This window comes from Vigna angularis, chromosome 1 (assembly GCF_016808095.1).
Source record: "Vigna angularis cultivar LongXiaoDou No.4 chromosome 1, ASM1680809v1, whole genome shotgun sequence".
Taxonomy (NCBI): Eukaryota; Viridiplantae; Streptophyta; class Magnoliopsida; order Fabales; family Fabaceae; genus Vigna; species Vigna angularis.
Window position 1 is genome coordinate 7,602,022 of NC_068970.1, and position 21,577 is coordinate 7,623,598.

Here is a 21,577-nt window from a genome sequence, read left to right on the forward strand (position 1 = left end):
CTCCTCCAACACTTACCAAAAATATTGTTGTTACAGTGACCTGGTATTATATCCCAAAAAAATTTCCTTGTTGTTGGTGGTGTTGGACCCTCTCCTTTCACCCAGGCTTTTCAGACAGCTTTGTTGGGAGAAAAATCAGGGACAAATGATGAATGAATGAATGAATAGAGGAAGATGATGCTCTTATGGGACAACCGTTGAATTTCTTAGTGGATCGAATTGGGTTCCTGCGGTGCCCTTTTCTGTTTCTGATTTCTTGGTGGATCGAATTGGTTCTCCAGTATATGAAACCCAAACCAATTAGCATTAATGATAAATCCAATTCGGGAAACTTTAATGTTTATGATAAAATTGAAAATTAAAATCCCAATTATGTTTTTGGAATTTAATCCTCCAGAAAATCTCTTTTAAGAACCCTAATTAAAGTCTGAAATTTAAATTGGGAAAATTCCCAATTTGAAACCCTAATGCTCTTGAACCCTAAGAAAAATCCAATTTTATGGTTTCCTTCTTCTCTGGTGCTGTGGAGAAACCACCTCTAGAGGCTTCTTCTTCTTCCTGGTTCAGGTCGTGAAGGCGCAGGCAGTGGCAGTTCGCACATCAAGTCTCGCCATTTTTGGTTTTCGCGTTCTGTTTTTGCTCTTCTTCTCCTTCGGTGTACTGCTCAACCATGACATATTTCATTCTCTCACGAATGGCGGCACAACGACGACGATCGTTCGGTGCGGCATAGCGGCAATGATCATTCGATGCGGCATAGTGGCAATGATTCGATGCGGCGCAGTGACAGAGGTGCGACCCATGGGGTTTCGTGTTCGCGCAACAGCAGTGACCCACAGTGGCGACCCATGAAGGCGCGACGAGGAGGACTCGCTCAATGGTTTTATCTTTTTAATTACCCAATCAATGGTATGCCTGCTAATGACTTGCGCCGGCGAAGCTCCGCCAACGAGGTCCATGGGAGAGTGAGCCGAGTGAAGTGGGTGGTGGAGGGAGTCTGACCAGATTTGGATGAGTCTCAGAAAGGTTCGATCAGGAACAAATTCATTGGTTCAATTACTACTAAATTTTGTCACGTCAAAAACTCTTAATTTTAAAAAAAAAAATCCACATAATAAAACACTTTTACATCAGCGTGCATAGGTCAGCAACTGCTAACGCCGTCTGAGACCACTTAACGGTTATGGTAAAATTGGTTCATTTTTACAAAAAATATGACCCAATTGAGACGGTTGCAAAAATGAGGACCCAACTGAGATTCCCATACAAAAATGAGGACCAACCGAAGGTTTTAAACCTATATTAAAAGCTTTAGGAGTGCAGCTCTTCCCTTTTAGGGCCGCTCTCCACATCATGATCCTTCACTTTCTCCACACATTCTCTGTTCACGTCTTTCGTTCCTCACTATGTTCTTAAGGAGCTTATTCGACTAAGGAGCTTAATAAAGAATTTTTTTTCCTATATCACTTCACATTTTTCTCTTTATCCCACATTTTTTAAAGTCTCAAAATTATTTTCTATATTTAAAAAAACCTCACACTCCACTTCTTTTCTTTAACGGATTTCGAAATTCATTAAAAAATTTATTTTTGGAATGTGGGAGTGTAGGAAAAATATCGAGTGGTGCAGGGAGAAACACTTCTTAATGAATCTTGAGTGTTTCTATCTTAATCTTCACCACCTTCTCCTTGTACCTCCAATATTTTCAAAAATATCACATATGACCTTCCTAAAATTTTTTAACCTTTTGTCTCTCTTAATAAACTCAAATTTCAAATTTCAAATTTAAAATGACAGTCTTACATCCATTTTCTTCTTCTTCATTTTTGTCTTACTAGACATTTATTTCGACATCTCATTTCTTGTTATTCTCCTCACTACACACTTGTTTGAACTAAACTTCAACAGATTTTGAAATCTGTCGAGACCTTCAACAGATTATCCGTTGAAGGTTACCCCTATCCAAGCAATCACCATTTTAATGATGAGGGTTGACCTGACCTGACCTATTTTTTTCAAGCCATTAGTGGGTTAGGCTAAAACGGATTAAGTTGGCCTATTTTGACATCCCTACATACTAGAAGTAGTCTATATATTGTTAAATGGTTTTCGTTCTATGCTACAATTATAATTATGATTATTTTCCCACGTGTTTGACAATGAACATGTTGTGGATGTCAAATTGGTTATTTTTAAGGGAAAATGCAAATTTAGGTTGCGTCTAATTGAAGGGGTTTGTGGTGTGGGACTATCCTAACTCCAATAGTATCTAACTCACATAAAAGAAGATGATTAGGTGATGAGAGTCAAAGGAGATTTCAGAGAACAAACAATATGATATGAAAGAGGATTATACTCGAGAAGTTAGTGAAGTTATATCAGTAGTGGTTGAGATATATAACATTACACTTAATCTTTGTTGTAGAGAAAGAGAAGAGGATGATCAATATGATAGGTGAGAAATCTCATTACTTCAGAAAGCAAAAAGTCTAAATATGTATGGTAATCATATGGTAAATCATTGGTCTCTTTTGTGAAATTTAATATATCTCATGTTTATTTATACAACTTTGTAGAAAATATAAATATATTTGATTTAACTTATTATAATGAAAATTAGCTTACCACTTCATATAATGTGTCTTTTGTTTTTTTGTTTTTTTTTGCGATAATAGTATTATATATATATATAAAAGAACAAAAATAAGAACTAAAGATGATAATATCTGCATCATGAAGGAAATTATTTTAGAAATATTATAAAGATGATGGATTGTAGTTTTTTTTAAAAAAAACTTATATTAAATCCTTAACTTATATGTTGAAAAAAAAATTATATTAATTTTTAGAATGTGAAGAAAGAGGAAATGTGTTTGAAAAAAAATTAAAATTTATGTGTACAATTATGTATATAGTTTGAAGAGTAAGAAAATAGGTATTTTAAAAATTTATAAAAGTTCTAACAAAATAGTACATAAATATTTTATTAATAAAAGACTCAATTATAAATAGGTTTCTAGAGTTTATTTTTCAAAATACTGAGACATGTGATAATTAAACACAATTAAATATTTGTCTCGAATATTTGCGTTATTACACACAAAAGTACAGTACTGACATCCTATTTATAATGTATCAACAAAGTTGATAATAATGAAAGAGTTAGGTAAAACTTAAGAATATGTTGAAATCATATTTGAGTTTCACAATAGTTTAAATCATATCACGGCTCAACAACATGAAGTACTTACATTCTGTTTGTTTTCGAAATTTAAATTAATAGTCTCACAGGTAAGAAGAAAATATAAGATGTAATGATCCTATTCTACTGATAATATGAAAGAGAAAATATTGATGCAAAATTGGTGATTGTGATTTATGTCTCATTAGGTTGCCAATAACCAACACCATTTAAGGTAGGACAATAATCTACATATGTAACAAGATTTTATTTTAATTTCGGAGTAAATATTCTTATTTAGAAAATTTGAAATTGGAAAGGCAGTGCTTGTGTGCTAATTGGACGACAAGGTCTAAAGTTTTGATACTAAAAATTTGAAAGTCATTGCTATAATTATATTACTATTTATTTTTAAAATAGTATATAATTACTATTTAAAAATGGATATTTATATAAAATTTTGCCAAGAAATTGTTTAAAAAATGGTAATTTTATAATGGTAACGTTTGTTATTAAATAAAACATAACAATAATTAATATTTTTTTACTTACTAGGAAAGCTGCTTTTTGTATTTATATAAGATAAGATGATGATGGCTGATAAAAAATGAAAGCTAAGCTATTTTATCTATGTTTTATTGATATGATCTTTAAATATATTTTAAAAGACATATTTAAATCAATATTAAAATCAAATGAGAGTATTAAGAATGATAAATAAATTCATTTGTGGTGAGTGTTGTTAAAACGTGGTTCCAATTTTTATGAGAAATTTGTATATTGACTAAATACATATTATAATTTTTTTAAAATTAGATATGAAAACTAGTGTGTACTTATTTGTCTCATTTTTATTTTTATCCATTAGAAAATTTATATTCATAATATTCTCTTGTACTTAGTTTCATTTTATTTAAAAAGGATTAGTTTTTTTCTTTTATTATTTTGTTAAATATTCATAAAGTTTATTTCAATTCCTAAGATATTTTTTTTATCCCAACATTGATTATATTCTTTTGTGCAGATTTATTTAAATGATTTTATGCAGTTTAAAAAACACAAATATCAATTTTATTAAATTAAATAGTTTTTAACACTCATATTTAATTATTTCTATTCGTTTGTAATACTTTTATTTATTTTTCACATGACATTAAATCGTTATAACATCTTGTTACCTTTTTTGTGATTTTTTTCATTAAAAATATTTAAAACATTAAGGAGACAAATACTGTATATTATTATTTGATGGAGACAAAAATGAAATAAAATTGAAATAAAAATGAAACTGAAAATATTTTTTTAATTTGAAAATAAGATACTCAAATCATACTCATGCCACTGATGAAACTGGGTGAAAATGAACCCACTATGAAACGATGAGTGTGTTACTGTTGAAAACTGGGATATCTAAAATTCAGTCCTCTAAATAAAAAATAGACATTCAAAGTTCTGTTGATTCATGATGAACACCTATTTCCATTCTTAAAAATATCGATACTTACGCCCCCTCACACGTTTATAAAGGGTATCGAAAGATTTGGACGTTTCAAGAGAGAAGGCGATCGAGAATATGCATCTGTAAGACATGCCTTTCAAATCAACACGTATAACATGTGTAACCCAAAGGAACAGAAGTTGTCAGTGAATGTTTGACCTTCCAGAACTACTTAAACAAAGGCATTCCTCTTTCGGATAAAATAAAAATCTCTTTTTGAAGTTCCTATTGAAAACTCGTGGTTATACCAACTAAACCACAAACTTACCAATACCATCCATTTCCACACAACAAAAATAACTACAAGAGTCCAAAATAGGTGAGAGCATCAATATCGTCGTCGCTATAAATAAATAAAAAAGGAAAAAAGAGAGCCTAAAAACACAAACGATATATAGAAAATTGGCCACTGAATCAAGTCTATCAAAGAGACCATAAAAGATTGACCGAATATTTTTTTCATCTGATATTGCTACAAAATCATTGTTTCCTCAATTAGCTAAACATATCATAAAAGAAAAATTAGAAATAAAATTAAAAGAGGAGTTCAAAAAACGCATCGCATTATATTGCTGAAATGATAAAAGATACAAGTTGCAGATGGACCTTACTGTGTATTTATAGAGAGCTTATTAGGGTTTAAAATTGTTTCTAACAAGCTTAACACATCAATATTAATAACACTAATACGAAATCACGTCAGGAAATCAAGATTAACAATCTGAATTATGTAGTCAGCGACAATGACACCAAAGATCTCAAAAAAGTGTCTTTATACATTTGTAATTTAGCTTAAATGTTTGCACTGAGTTCAAAATAATCTGACAGAATGAAGGAACACGACTACAATTCTAGATGTTAAACCGCACAATACTTTGCACTAATGTATATAGAACAATGGGGTATATAATAATAATCCATCTCACATGACGCTATTCCGAAAAAGTGTGGGGCAAAATTGTGCCAAAACCTCTCAGCTTTTTCCTCACTCAAGACTACAGTTAACATCTGCAACTAGAAATTGATAGTTAATCACCTTCAATCGTACTCAACTTACGGATCCCCATCCCACACCCAAGCGGAAGTAAACAAAAATAGAGTACAGTGTTGTGGATCCAAAGTATAGAAGCTCCTCAATTTACTGTTGCACAAAATCTGCCATGCAGCTCGTTCCAACACAATGTATCTTGAAAGGGAGAATAGTAGACCAGGAAACGGCACTCCTTTTACAGCTTAAGTGACAAGAAGCTGACATTTTGACAAATCTAATTGTATAAGAACTATACATATATCCCTTTTTCTGTTTTGAGGGAGGGGGTGGGAGGGAAATTTCTTCGACGACTAGTGAATAAACTCCCCTCGTACATGTGTTATATGTTCCCGATAATAATGGGTAATTATTTCCATCATAAAACATCCTAGGATCTTCTCATACATTACTGGCCAACCTCCACAAATTGTAGTTCATCTAGCAAATACCAAAACCTTCTTATTGGTAGGATACAAGGAATGAATCTGATATCCTCAAAACGAACCAAATGTGTTCGGTATCAAAACACCACTCTCTGGGTTCTTCTACGTCATTCTGTTACACTAAATGCATTTGTCGTCACTCTCCCCCACCAGAACCTGCTTCTATCTAAACTAAATTGTATCATAAATTTTAAAATGCTATACATCCCATCAGAGACAAAACTAGTGACATCACTGCAACTTTGCAAATTTATTTGCCTAAATCACTTTACTGTTATGCAGAAATGTAATGCATCTGCATAAACAAGGCCACACCAGAAACCAATAGGATGCCAAACTCAACACTCTTCAGTCCAGCAAATGATCTTTTATCATTTCCACCAAAAGTTTAGTTTACAGCTTCAAAGAAAAGAACCTGAGGTTGTAGATGCCCTCTTTCACACATTGTAACAACATCCGCCCATCCACCAATTACCTGGTCATTTAATAAAAAAATTTAAACACCAAGAATGACAAAAAAAATTCATCTGTTTATTAAATTCAACTCACCTTGACAGTCTTATCATCATACATAATCCATTGTTCATGGTCATAACTATAAGCAAAGCAATGGTAGTGCTGACCATAGTAGCAAACCTAAAAGGTTAAATAACAGATTAGCAGACATAAGACAGACAATTGGGGCAAGTGTTATTGTCATAACTGTTTTTTTTCACCCAAAAAAGATGTTGCTAAACCAAAAAAAAAATAGCAGAATGACGTAGGGGCCGTTGATAAAAGTATATTATTTATCTCAAGCTTTCATTTAGATTTTTTTCCCTTCATTTTATTAGAATAAGCTCATTTAGTATGCAAATGGAACCCTTCACCGCCAGAGAAGGCAACATTTTTAAAAGAATTTTCATGGGCAAATGTTAATAATAAAGCCAAATTCATCTTAGATGCTTGAAATTAAATTAAATATAAACATTCCTTACGTATTTATCATTAAAGTACATTTAGTATGCAAATGGAACCCTTCACCGCCAGAGCAGTTCCTTCAGAGAAGGCAACATTTTTAAAAGAATTTTCATGGGCAAATGTTAATAATAAAGCCAAATTCATCTTAGATGCTTGAAATGAAATTAAATATAAACATTCCTTACGTATTTATCATTAAAGTACATACCACTGACACCAAGTTATGGGTGCATTCGAGATTTAAACCACCATAAAGGGCACTGATATTGATTGTGGTGCTCAGGGCAGCCAGAGTTGCTGCTATATCATCAGCACTCTCACATGTATTTTGCCAACCTAGTACTGTAAATAATAAACATGTAAGTGAAAGTATCTATAAAGCATATAAAAAAATGTCAACATTCCATAAGCAACAACCTTAGGTACCTGTCATAAAAACATGGGGTGGAGTTGAGAGAAAGTGATGGATGTGGTTCAGCTTGCCACAACCATCAGCTTCTGGGTCGCAAGCCAACTGATGGTTCATCTCCACAAGATTCAAAAGATTATCAAAGAAACTTGCAGAAGACTTTTCCTAACAAGTGAAAGGGATCCAGATAAGGTACTAAACAGGCATAATTGTTTGTCCGTGCTCCCACAGCAGAAAATAAGGAACACCAAAAATTGTCTAGTGTAAAAAGAAAATATTCATAAAGCTACCTTCATATCGCGTAGGGCACTGGCATTTATATTGTGAAAGAAGGAAGTATATTTCATATGTCTGGATTCAAGACCACAGTGATAGCAGTTCATTTGTTCAAAAATGTTCATTCCAAAAAGTGAGTGTGCTATACAACTATCATTTGCACAATCCCAGGATCCCATGCAGTTACTTTCAGCTGATTCTGCATCAGAAACACTTGAACCACGAGTAAATGACCGATGAAGGCAGTCAAATATCACTGCCAGTACCTCAGAAGCATCATTCATCTGAGCCTGTCAAATGTCAGTCCGTATATTAATTAAACCATTCAAAGAAAAATATATCTTCATTCTTTGTTTATGTTAATGTAGTTACCTCCTGGAAGAAACTACTGTGAGGATACAGATTACTTAGAGCTATCCGCAGGGATGTAGGTGCAACTGCTTCTCTCCTTGAATCCTTTGATGCAATGTCCAGTGCAGTAAAGATTTCGTACAATGCACAGACAACGCAAGGATTGCCCACATGATCATGCTCTGTTCTTGATCTGCCAAGAAATTCTACTCGAAAGCGTCTTAAATGCCACAATGACTGAGCTCAACAGAGAAACAAAATTGCTTTAGGCCATGGAAAATAATACATCAACAAAATAGTACACCAGTAGATATTATCCTTATGAGGAAAACTAAGACCTACCTGTATAATAACATTGAGAAAACAATTATATTCACCCACTTCATTCTTCAGTCCAGTACCAAGCAAAGTAGCTCCATCCAAATTATCCGTTGGGTCTTCTCCAGGCCGGCAATCAACACTATCTACCACTGAAGAAGCTCTCTGGGACATCCTTAAACTGGAAGCCAAAGGCAAATTTCCCCGAGCTTGAAACGTGTCTGATAAGAAGAACATATTTTGAGGTTAGAGTATTAGAGAATCGTCCAGGTTCCATAAACCTAAAGATAAACCCAGAATTACATTTTAGAGCAGGAAACATTCGCATCATTCTCAGAATTCAGTGAATAGTTTATGTCAACTTTTTCTTGTAGGTCAAGTAGAAATTATGCATGGGGTGGAAGGTCTCTCATGTTGAGAGAAAATCTCTCCTATTTAGGTATCGTATATATTCTGTAGACACCTAGTAATATACTTTTAGAGTTTGTAAATCACACACGCACACACATAATTAATCCTGTGGAGGCTAGCACAAAAAACGAGAGGCCAAAGGGTCAGAATAGGAGAAAGGTAAGCCTTCAAAAAAAAGACCATTCAAGCAGTTTCGTTTTATTTCTTGAGTGATTTACAATGAAGTGGATTTCGCACTAATAAAGAGATGTGTGAAGTATAAGAATCCATCTTAGATGTATGTAAGATAAAAACAATTGGACTATACAAGCCTAGAATGTAAATGTTATACCCAGGCTTTGGCGTACAGCAATTTCAAGATCAGCCTGGAATCTTTCCTCCTCCGCATCTTCAACAGGCAACTCTCTCTTCGCATTTGATCCGTTGTTTTTCCACACTGATGCCATATCCAAGCAACAGAAAATCAATTTTCACACACCAAAGGTGCTTTTTATTATTAGTATTATATAAAATATCTTATAAATGCCTTCGACTAGGCTTACCAACTGAAATAAGATTTCAGCATGAACAAACATTGCAACTAACATTGAAAGAATCCTCCCAGGAAAGAAAGCAATAGTGACAAATTACATTTTAACCAGAAACTTCTTTTATTATGAGAAGAAAGTACATTGGGGGAAAAGGATGTAAATAAGTATTATTTGAAAACTAATCCCAAACCATGCAACCATTCAATCCATAACAGATAAATCATTATAACTAAGCCCATCAAAAAAATAAACAAATAAGCAGAGTCATTAGAGAATATAATTCGCAGACAAGTTTGGCTATTAAATTTCCCACCACAGTATTAGCCACAAAATGAACCTGATAATATTACTGCTAGTGAAGTTATAATGTCTTCGAAGAGAATGATGACACAATGACAGATGAATGGACTCGGTTAAAAAAGATGAGAAAACAAACACCCAACAACTGACTTACACATGTAAAAGGACTAGGAAGGTGCAAAAAGTATAACAAGAGGTCTATATCAAGATATTGAACCCACAATTCTACCACTGCAATCAAAATGTCTAAACAATGTACGTTTTGTAAGCCAAGTATATACAGTGCCACAAAGTAGTAACACAGTTCATTCTGAGTGAATACTGCTTTTGAAAAGAATTGAGTCAAATATGATAATAAGACCCCAATTTGGCAATTATGCAGCACTGCGTAACATCAAAAGAGTATTTGAGCAAAGTTAAACTAACCATTATTATTGACTTGACTGTTACTAAATTTAAATTTCTCTCTTAAGTGAGACTCAGGATGTGTATCCTCAGTACTCTCTTTTTCTGATGAAAAAGATTCAATCTTTCCATCGACTGGTCTGGAGGAATTCCTCCGTTTATGTTTTTTTCCAGTGCGCCGATCAGCCACAGGTAGACCATTCTCTCGAATAACTCCATTAGGCAAATCTGCTGCAAAAATGAAACAAATAAATGCAAAGAACCTAAAGTGAAAAAATAAATAAATAAACTTCACATTTTAGGACATCCAAACCACCAACCTTGTTTAACTTTTGACTGATGCAAATAAATGGAACCGTTTGCTGTGGGCATAAGCACACCATCCAGACTACTTCGGGATCCATTATCCTGTACCAACTGGTCCTGAAAAATATGCATAAGTTCAGAGGTATATTCCTTTAATAACAAATTCTCATGTATAAAGTATTATTTCCTTTCATTTGTTTGTTTGCAAAGTAGTATAATTCCTACTGGTAACCGTGCAAACCAAGTAACATATGCATAAGTTCAGAGGTATATTCCTTTAATAACAAATTCTCATGTATAAAGTATTATTTCCTTTCATTTGTTTGTTTGCAAAGTAGTATAATTCCTACTGGTAACCGTGCAAACCAAGTAACAGCAAGATTAATGACCACCGCAACTTCTGTCTCCCTGAGTGAAGCAGGAGAAACTAAAAATAGAGATTCCTATTTGCATAGTTTCTCTTACATGTTTGTATGAATCTGGGGAACCCATATCTTCCTTTGTCAGAAAATCTTGAAGATCTTCCACTTCTAAGTACAACCCAGATGACCTTTTTTGTTGCTCTGCAAGATGCCTCTGTTTGGCTTCATTTTCTATCCTTCGCTGGAACTCCAAAGTTTCTTCAAGCTTTTTTTCCTCCTCTTCTAGCTCAATTTTACGTCTAAATTCCTCTTCGAGTTGTTCCAAGTCATCATCATTCATAGAAACAACCTCATGATCTAGGAAGTCACTTTCAGGTGCAACAAGATTGGAACTGTTACAGAAACACATCAAAAACAATTTTACGACTGAGTGATTTTAGAGGATAGCACAGTAAAAAATATAAAAAATATAAAAAGAAGGAAACATAAACTGACTCAGGAATTGTAGATCCCACTGAGAATTGCACATGATCACCCGAGGCCTGTAAGAGAAAAAAAGTTTAGTCAGTTGTCAAAGACAATTAGTCAATGACCTCCATATATAAACATATTAAACATCCTTGACGAACACCTTCAAATCTCTTGCTTTTCTGTGATCTTTATTCTTCTTCCTATCTTTTGTTTTCTCGACATGTTTTGTGTTCTCACTTCCGCTTTTAACAGTCTTCTTGGAATCTAGAGCAAGTTCAGCCAAAAATGCTTCACTAGCAGCATCAGACTTCTCTCTTGCATCTTTCTCGGCCAAATCTTCCAAAAGTGCCTAAAATATAGAAAAGGAACAATTACTTAAGATAAAGGTAAAACAAGAGCACATGCTTCACCAGTTTCAATACAAACCCTCAGGTACGACTTCACTAGAGGCACTAATATTGCTCGATAATCATTAGCAGAAATAGGCCCAAGCTTGAATTCCAATTGCTGCATCTCTGTGACACTCCTAATTATTCGGGCATCAATTTTGCTAAGCTACACGGTGAAAAAGGAGCGTTAGAACATAAAAGCAAAGAAGGATATCCTTGCTGTTATCTCTATAGACATATGAAACATAGAAACTGACCTCTATAGATAAATGCTCCTTCAGTTTCTGAATAGCATTTTCTATGCAGCCATCCATTTGACGCAAGTAGTCCTTCATTCTCCATTCATCTTCTTCACCAGATTCCAAGTCACATAATTGAGAAGTCACACCAGCATAAGCTTCCTTGTAACCAAATTGATTAACATTCCTTGCTTCTGCTTCTTGCAAAACATTTGATATAGCATCCAACTCAAACCTATTGCTGACATACATCATATCATTCTCACTCTCAATGAGCTCTTCTCTTCTTTTTCTTAAGACAGATTCATAGCTTCGCTGAACAAATTCCCCAAGAGTTTCCCTCTTCTTACCTTCTTCAAGACATAGATCCTCTACTGTTTGCAGTGCTTCCTCATAACTTAAACGCTCACCCTTTTTCTCACACAGTCCCTGTAGGTGATAAAACTCTTTCTCAAGCATCTGGACAATTTCCTTCCCTTTATTTATTTTATCTTCTCTGATCCGCAGCCATGATGTCACTTGATCTCCAATAGGGGAACTTGAAAATATCCAGGATAGCAAAGCATTGTTATAGCATGAAATTCCATCTGGAGACCTTGGGGTGGTCACATCATCCAAGACAGACCCCTGATTTGTACCAGCAGTGACTTGTGTTTGCAGTAAACACTCATCCAGTAGGAGTCGTGATGCATCTCCATCGAGTACAATCTTGTCTTTAATCTCGGGACCCTGAGTGATATTCAGTGAATCATTTGTGGGACTACTACCTTTATCAGCATGTCTGGCCAACCCACATGCGTGAGATATTTCCTGCAGAAATTGGAAAATTGTCTTAAGCTGTGAAGGTCCTAGAAAGCATATGCACATTGGTGTTTGGTCCACGCCATGATTTAGAAGTTGCGAACCAGCAGCGAGACCCTGTATCTCACCCATAGTAAATTGTATGACCTTGTTCAGATGACTAGCAGCAAGACATTTATGCCTAATAAGAGTCTCAAACATGGCATGGATTTTCCCCAGAAGTTTTGCACGCTCAGGATCATCAGATACTGGCCAACAATCAATAATGCGATCAACCACAGACAGTTGGTCTTCAACACCTTCTCTTACATCATTTTCTATAATTTTACAATTGTTATTGCATTCTTCCAAACAATTACGAAGAGTGTCCCCTGAACTTTCCTTCTCAATGTAAGAGCTGCTTGCTTCTTTAAAACAAACATTATAGTCCAGAGTATGATGATCCAAGTACAAATCCTCAGGAAGTGATGGACTTTTGAACCTTGCTTTATTATCAAGCACTCTAACTGCAGCTAAGACATCCAGGGGCTTCCAAGAACAATTAAGAATCATCTCAATCCATTCACTATCCACATTGTGGGGCAGAAGTCTCTGCATCTGTGGCGACAGACTCCCCATATGCTCTTGCACAACATGATGCCTGTGAGAATCCGGGTTGGAATGTTTCTCTTCACAGTTGCAGCAAGCCCAAAATTTCCAAGTTTTATTGGCCTCGGCATAAGACAAAGCCTCTGACAAGATATCATTCGGCAAAGTATCCTTCGAAGACCCATAGTGCGACTTAAGATCACAAATTTTAACCCTAAGAAAGTCCTTCTTCCTATCCATGCTAACCGAATTCCAATAAGAATGTACCCATTTCATCCTTTCCGCTGTAAAGCCACTCTTTTTCACATTTCCATGCCTTCTCCTATCACCAATCCTCTGACCAGATCCTCCAGATGAATCCAACGGTCTGTCATCCCTATCTCCTTCATTCGGAGATTGTGGTGCCTCTGACTTCTGCTGCAAAAGCCTGGCAGCAGCCACTCGCACTTCAATTTCCTTCCGTCTTTCTTCGGGCGTCTTGGTCACCTTCTTGATTTCATTAGGCCTTCTAGTTTGAACCAGCCTAACCTCCATCGGGTCCTCTGGGGTCCTCCTTATCGGAATCAATCGAAATCTCTCCTCCCCGTTACTCAAATTCTTCATCCAAGACGACAAGGAAGCTATATTCGACTTCTGAATAAGCTGTCTCAACTCATTCTGCACATGCGCAATACGCTCCTCAGTAGATGATGCTTTCTGCTCGCTCTCATCCTGCAACGTCTCCTTGGCAGGATCACTGGGGTTCTCGATGGCCAGCCCCCTCTCGCACTCATGCACCACATCCTCGTAATCCTTACCTTCAGTTGCCGCCTCCAACATTACCGTGGCACGGAAATGCGAGTACTCAACAGAATTCGGCATAAGCTCCACCGCGCGGCGCGCTGACTCGAGCGCGTTCTTCAAATGCCGCTGCTTCGAACTAGGGTCGGTGATAACCGTCGCCGTTTTGAAACACATGAGACTGTGAACTCGGTGGACGAACGCGGAGTGAGGCGAACCCTCCTCTCTGGCGCAAATCTCCCGCAACAGCTTCATTGCCTTGTTGTGGTTCCCTCGGCGGAGCGTCGTGAGAGCGCGCTCGCATTCGAGCTTGATTGTGGAGTACTCAGAACCCTCGGATAGAGGCGGAGCCAATTCGATCTTGCTAGGGTTATGTGGTTTGTGATCGGAAACAATGCTAACATCAGCGTCCGGCGAGGTGGCACCGTTGGCGGCTCCGCCGACGCCGGATTGCACCGCCGGAGAAGCCGCCGCGGGTTGTTTCGTGCGCGGCGCAGGGTTTCGCTTTTTGTGCCCCATCGATTGAGTTCATACAAATCCGATTCGCGTGCATAAACACCCGTGCAAGAATCCGCAAGCGAGCGTGGCTGTGCGAATAAATTTAGAAGCGATACAAACTACGAAGAGGTAGAGAAAGAGAAAAAAAGTGACCTTACCTAGATAAGTGGCGGAGGAAGGTAGTGGGTGGTAGCCGGCGATAACGGTTATGGAGAAGGATCGGCGGAAGAATCTAGAAGGTGCTGAGAAATTTGAATAAGAAGGGTTTGGGGAAGCTGAGAAGGGAAGAAGACAGTGAAGAGAACAGAAGAATAGAGAGCACCTACCCACACAAGAGGGGTGGGGTTTGATGAGACGCAGCGCAGGAAAATACTGATAAATTAATCAAATAAAATTACAGTGAAGAAATCATTGAATTATTTATAAATAATAAATCAATCAGATCAATACTCGTCCACTTTTCTTTTCATTTTCTTTTTTCTACCTGCTAATTACATATTTCTTTTTATTATAACATAAATAGAAAAATTAAAAGTTTTAGTTTTCATATAATAAATTATTTTAGCTTTCTAGAACAATTTTATTTAAGATGAAGGTTGACATTTAATTGTGTTGTTGTAAGGAATGACATGACATAATTGGTTTACATCATGGGTCAGATTATTTATCACGTCATCTTTCAGCGAAATCCGACCAAGAATAAACATATATTTTAACAAAATTATATATTAAATTAAATAGAGTAAATAGAAAGTTGAGAATGCTATACTCCTAGTAAAATATATCACAAGTTTTATAATACCTGTTGTATTATTTTGTAATAATTTCGGGTCACTTTCTTGAAAATGATATAAAATCCAAGCGTTATCTTATCTGGTTCAATAATTATTATTCTATGTGGAAACATACATACGCTTTTTTCTTATAGTTAAAATTAACAAATTAATTGTTTTAAGTTGATAATGAAGAACAATTTAACTTTATAATGTGGGTATAACTTATAAAATATAAATAATTTATCAATTTAAATGTATGGTAAAACATTTTAAATTTTATGTTTGTCAAAAAATAATAAAATTAAATTTAAATTTAAAGATAATAAATATGTTGGAATAAATAACATAAAATCATTAAATTAAAAAAAACTTTTGAAATCATTGTATCTAAATAATAATTTCTAAAAACATTTATATTTACTATTTAAATTTATAATTTGATGTATTTTTAGTACTAATTTTACTTATAATTTATTTATTAACATGTTAGTTTGTTTGAATTGGAATGGGAGTAGAAAGGGGAATAGTTAGGATAAAGAGGGTGGAAAGTTATTTAAATTAATTAAAAGTAAATATATTTGAATAGAAAGATAGTAATAAATGTGATTAATTTGGTAAAAAAAATTATTCATAGTTTATTGTAATTTTTTATCAATTATTAATATTTTGTTAAATAAGATCTTATTACATTAAAAATAATATCTTATTAAAGCATAAATAACTATATTCAATTATAGTTTTTCTTTCCCTATACTTATTACTAAATATTTTATTAAAGATATTTATATTATAGAGTTGAAAATATTTTATAAAATTTGTTATGTTTTCAAAATTTTGTTTCTTAGTAATTTTTTTACCGTTAAAAGTCTTGCAGCCGCTACTTTATTACACTCTTTTTTTACATGAGAAAAATTAAAAAAAAAATAGTTATCAACCCATAACAAAAGAAACAAACCTAAAAGGTATGCTTTTTTTTGAGTTAGTACATTTTAGCTGTACTACGTTTTAGTAAACAAAAACACCCTTATATATTATGGATTCTAAGTTTTAAGGTTAAAGATATTTTAATAATTTTCATTTTTAAAACTAAAAAACAAAACAAGAAACTCCCCCTTACTCGCCTCCCTTATTTCTCAACACTCTTTCTCTTTCATCTCTATCACTTCAACATTTTCTTTGTCATCCCTACTGTAACCCCAACTGAAAAAATTAGAAACAATCGTCTAACCCTAATTCACTTTTCTCACTTGTCCAATTTGTTTCTCTCTCATCTCCATAATCTCTCTCACCCACACACAGCAACCCGTAACACCGCAATTTGTTTCTCATATTTTTTTTCACTTTAATAACAAAATAATTAATGATGTTGATGTTGATTTTTTATTTGAGGGTTGTGTTATATCTTTTCACTTCTAATTGTTATTAAATTCGTTTTTTAAGTTTTAGAATTAGTAATTTATCTTTAGAGAGATTTGATATTTTGACTATTAAATTGTCCGAACATATGGTTTAGAAGAGAAAAACCCTTATGCGAAAAGGGGATTCCGGAAGGGGTAAGTTATTGTCCAGAAAATGGATTTTTGAACGTCAAACAGCATAAAATTAAGCTTTTGCTCATCTTACTAAATGATTTTACAGGGAACAAATTATCGAAGAGAGTTAATTATGAACAGAGAAAATTGTTGTGGTTGTTCATTCCCTCTCTAATGTTTCATATTGATAAGCATATTTTCATTTCATTTTTGTAAAAAAAATAAAAATATTTTAACAAGTTACACATCTTCTAGATTTGAGCAGATTGCAGAATATTAACAAACTAGTCATAATGAACTTGTTAGCTTTGAGTTCGATCAGAAAATTACTTTTTAAGATAAATCACATCATGTAAGTTTATTTTAAAAATTTCACATCTCCAATTGTTTGGTCAATATAAACATGATGTTATCATTCTGATTTATCATTTGCCGTAGAAGTGAAATTAAAAAAAACAAAACGCACTGAATTTCAAATTGGAATTTAAACTTAATAAATTTGTTACCATCACACTCATAGCTTAACTTCTACTCCTGTAATTTCTATGATTTTATCAAAATTGGTGTTAAAAAACTAAATATTTTGCAATTATTAACGTCTTTTCGTGGGGGTTTCTTGTGTTTTTTTAGTTTTTAAATTATTGAAATTATTATAAACTTTAGTTTTTTACAAATTTAATAACAATCAGAATGAAAAATTTATAACACAACCCTTCAATCAAAAATCAACATCAATATCATTAATTATTTTGTTATTAAAGTGGAAAACAAATGAACAAACAAAACAAGAGAAACAAATTGCGGTGTCGTGAATTGTTGTGTGTGGGTGAGAGAGAGGATGGAGATGAGAGAGAAACAAATTGGATAAGTGAGAAAGGTGAATTATGGTTAGACAAGTGTTTTTGTTTTTTCAGGAGCTACAATAGAAATGACAGAGAAAATGTTTGAGTGATAGAGATGAAAGAGAAAGGGTTGAGAGAAACGAGAGATTAGAGAGATGAAGGATAAGAGAGATGATGGGGTTTCTTGTTTTATTTAGTTTTAAGAATGAAAATTATTAAAATACTTTTAACCTTAAAATTTAGAATGCATGATATATATATATATATATATATATGTGTGTGTGTGTGTGTGTATACTTTCTTCATTTTTAGGTTTGTTCTTTTTTGTTATCGGTTTATAACTCTCTCTTTTTTCATGTAAAGAGGGAGTGTAATAAAACAGCGGCGACAAGTTTGTCTTTTAGCAGTAAAAGATTACCAAGAAACAATCATCCAAAACAATGAGTGCATTCTAAAGTTTTTTACATTTTTATGGTACAAAACTCTGAAAATATATTGTACAAAATTATGAAAATATAACAAAAGCATACAAAACTCTAAAATCATAACAAAGTTAGAATTGTTTGTGGACATTTCCCTTTGACAAAGGGTACAAAACTATGAAAATATAACCAATAATAAAAGTTATGAAAATACAAAAGTTAATATTTAAGAAACATAAATAAACAATAGAAATTATAACAATTTGCTCCTGTAAAGAGTTGAGTCATTGACATTTTCGCCTTTAGACAAAGGTTCATTCAAGATCTTTTTGATTTCATCATTTTTGAGAACCTCTTCAATTTCATCGTCTTCGGATGTAGAATCATTGTCTCTAAAATAACACTTCAAGCCAATTACCAATTCATTCCAATGTGATTATGTGTGTGAAAATTTAGAGAAAAGTCCAACCTAAAAACATAGTAAAATAAAATAAACATGAGTAATGATTTTTCATACCGATAATGATTCTTCACCTTGCAAATCAACATGATTTTAACTCAAAGCAAGTCAATTATTTAGTTATTCAAAATGTTAAGCAAAATAAATAAAGAAAGTCACCAAAAAGAAGAGAGGTCACATAATAATCAAAGTATCAAACCTCCTGAAGATAAATTATTGCTTCTAGAATTTAAAAACAAAATTTAATAACAATCAGAAGGAAAAAAATATAACACAACCTTCCAATAAAAAATCAACATCAAACATCATAAATTATTTTGTTATTAGAGTGACAAACAAATAAACCAACAAAGCAAGTGTTGGAAGTTCTACATCGATTAAATATAAGACCAAATTATAATATAAAAGTGGAGTGCAAACCTCATCTTACAAGCCGGTTTTGTGGGTTGAGTTAAGCTTAAAAATCACTTTATAATAGCAAGAGTGTTAGAGTTACATGAGTGTTTGTGAATTTTTTATTTTTTATTTTAAATTAAAAATAAAAATTATTAAAACACCCTGTATTTAAAGTATGTCTTTTTTTATGAATGAAGATTTTTTTGTCTACTAAAACTTGATACACTTTGCTAAAATGTACTGACCGAAAAAGAACTTACTTAGGTTAACAATAAATATATATATATATATATAATAAAACAAATAAATATCTTAAATTTGATTATAATTGGTTATTTTAGTCAACATACTTTTTTTTTAACAAATTAATGTATTACATTAAATTAAATAAAAAACAGGCATCTTGAATGCATATATATTTTTTGTAATATTGTTATTGTTATGGTTAAATTATTATTTTTTAAAACAATATATATTCGATTTTTAGTAAGTAATATTACAAATAGTATTTTCATGGATTATTAGAATAAGATGTTGACTTTGTTTAATTATTAGATTTTAATTAAAAAGTTTACAATAAAAATTAAAAGTACGATAAAAATCAGTGAATTGTATCTAGCAAACATCAAATACAAAGTTTGTTTTAACACATCAAAGTTTCTAAACATAGTTCTATTTACGGCAAAATTTATCATTTTATCCGATTTAAAAAAAGGCACTTCTACTGTAAGCTTTCGTACGTATATCTTTCTCTCCTTACACATATTTTTCAAAATAAATATTTTATGTCTCGATTTTATTAAAATTTTATAGCACTAGACTTTTTGGTTTAAGAAATAAGAATCTTAAACATATAAGTTGGAAAAGAAGTTAGGGTTCTTTTAAAGGTATACAAAACTTAGATGGCTGATAGAAAGTTGGGCTTTATAAGACAATAAGCGGATCATTAAAATTTGACCAAGCGGATTTCTTTTAGCACTCCTTATTTTTATTTTGCACTCTCTTAAATAAAATAAATAAATCTTGTTTTGTGTTTAAAAATGACCTTTGAATTGTGAAAAATAAAAGTTTTATTTTCAATTTGTTCAATGTGAAGTCATTTTTTATTTCTAATTTTTACAACCCATAAATCATTTTCTAAAAAAAAAAAGTTTATAGATTTTATAATCCACAAGTAAAAAATGTCTTTAGACTATACAATCTAAAATTCAAAACAATTTGCAGAAAAAAGGATTTTCAAATTATACCATCCAAAATACTTTATTCTTTAACCCATCCAAAGTATAACATAAAAGACAAGGATTAGTGGTGGAACTCAGAGTATTTATAGGGACCTTATGTAAAATTTATATACTATATTATATACATGGCATGGGTGTGTGATATTTTTTAATTGTAATATATTTATGTATTTAACACTTCTAAAATCTTTATACATTTATCTTTAGCACTTCCAAAATTTTGTCTGAAAATCTGTCAGTAACCAAGAAAAATGATAAGGAAGAGACGATGATAGTAAGAAGGTGACAAAAATGATGACAAGGATGACACAGCAAAGAAAACAGTTTAGTCTTTTTAAACACCTCATAAGAGTGCACACAAACAGCGTGGGGTGCAGAAAGAAATAACCCTTTCTAGGTCCATCAACCTTATCTATTGTCTTATTTCCCTTATATCTAAGGTGTACACAAATTTACGCATTTATAAACACCGTGTACGCGTACAATGAGTCGATACCATAAATTTTCGTAGGAGAAACTTATATGGAAGTTAACATATACACACAAACCTAAAATAAATGCCTATGATATAACTTTCTAATTTTCAATTTGTAAACTGTATTTATTTGAAATAAACAAATGATATAAAGTAGAGTAATTTTTTTTGATCCAACACAATGATGGTTTAACATGGGGTTTTAGGCTACTTTTGGTGTAACCGGAAAAGTAGCGAGACATGGAAGTTCATAGATTAAAAATATGGGTTCTCCACATTATCGTTCAACGTGCATTTGTTAGGTAACACATAATCTCATTCAGACATTCTCACACCATAATGCTATTTTAATATACATTTTTACATAAAAAAAAAGTAGAGATTAAATTAAAGTTGCACACTCCAATTCCTTGACGTAGAAATGATGAGAGGATAAATTTTCTTATCTGCTTAGATGTGCAATTTTATTATTTCTTTTACTTATTTAAATGAAATAAAGAAACCCAACTTTTTCTATTTGATTTCGTAAAAAATAGTGCATTTTCTTTTTATTTTGATTCTCTTTTATTTTTGTTTCTGTGGTCTCTCTCCTTCTGTTTTTTTTTCGACAAATCGAGTTGTGTGTGAAACATAGTTTAAAATTGTCATATAGTTAAACTATAATTAAATTTTTTATTTAACTTTTCAAGACAAACGCACTATTTTTTTATTGTATTTCCTCTTATTGGAGTGGACCAAGGTTGTGACGTGATTGGTTCTAAATACAAGAAAGGAAGTTACTTAAACGGTTAAACTATATAAAGAAAATGAACTTGATTTTACCGTGTATGAATTGAATATGAAGAATTTGTTGATAAGGTTTAAAAGGAATAACTTTTCAGAGGAGA

At 32.8% G+C, this 21,577-nt stretch overlaps 1 protein-coding gene across 2 annotated transcripts; it reads right to left on the reverse strand.

Moving 5' to 3' along the window:
• Positions 1–5,435: 5,435 nt before the first annotated feature.
• LOC108342889 (uncharacterized) lies at positions 5,436–14,917 on the reverse strand. Of its 2 annotated transcripts, none has more exons than XM_017580794.2 (16): positions 14,705–14,917; positions 11,898–14,635; positions 11,678–11,806; positions 11,412–11,600; positions 11,276–11,322; positions 10,884–11,172; positions 10,433–10,535; positions 10,134–10,340; positions 9,209–9,313; positions 8,491–8,687; positions 8,170–8,385; positions 7,812–8,087; positions 7,539–7,686; positions 7,321–7,454; positions 6,702–6,788; positions 5,436–6,627 (listed from the first exon to the last, which is right to left on the reverse strand). In XM_017580794.2, exons 2-16 carry the CDS (start codon positions 14,565–14,567, stop codon positions 6,541–6,543), a joined length of 4,884 nt encoding a protein of 1,627 aa, XP_017436283.1. In that variant the 5' UTR covers positions 14,568–14,635; positions 14,705–14,917; the 3' UTR covers positions 5,436–6,540. The 2 variants fall into 2 exon arrangements, with proteins under 2 accessions (XP_017436283.1, XP_017436275.1); XM_017580786.2 differs by having other exon boundaries at positions 10,134–10,343.
• Between the last annotated feature and the right edge of the window lie 6,660 nt (positions 14,918–21,577).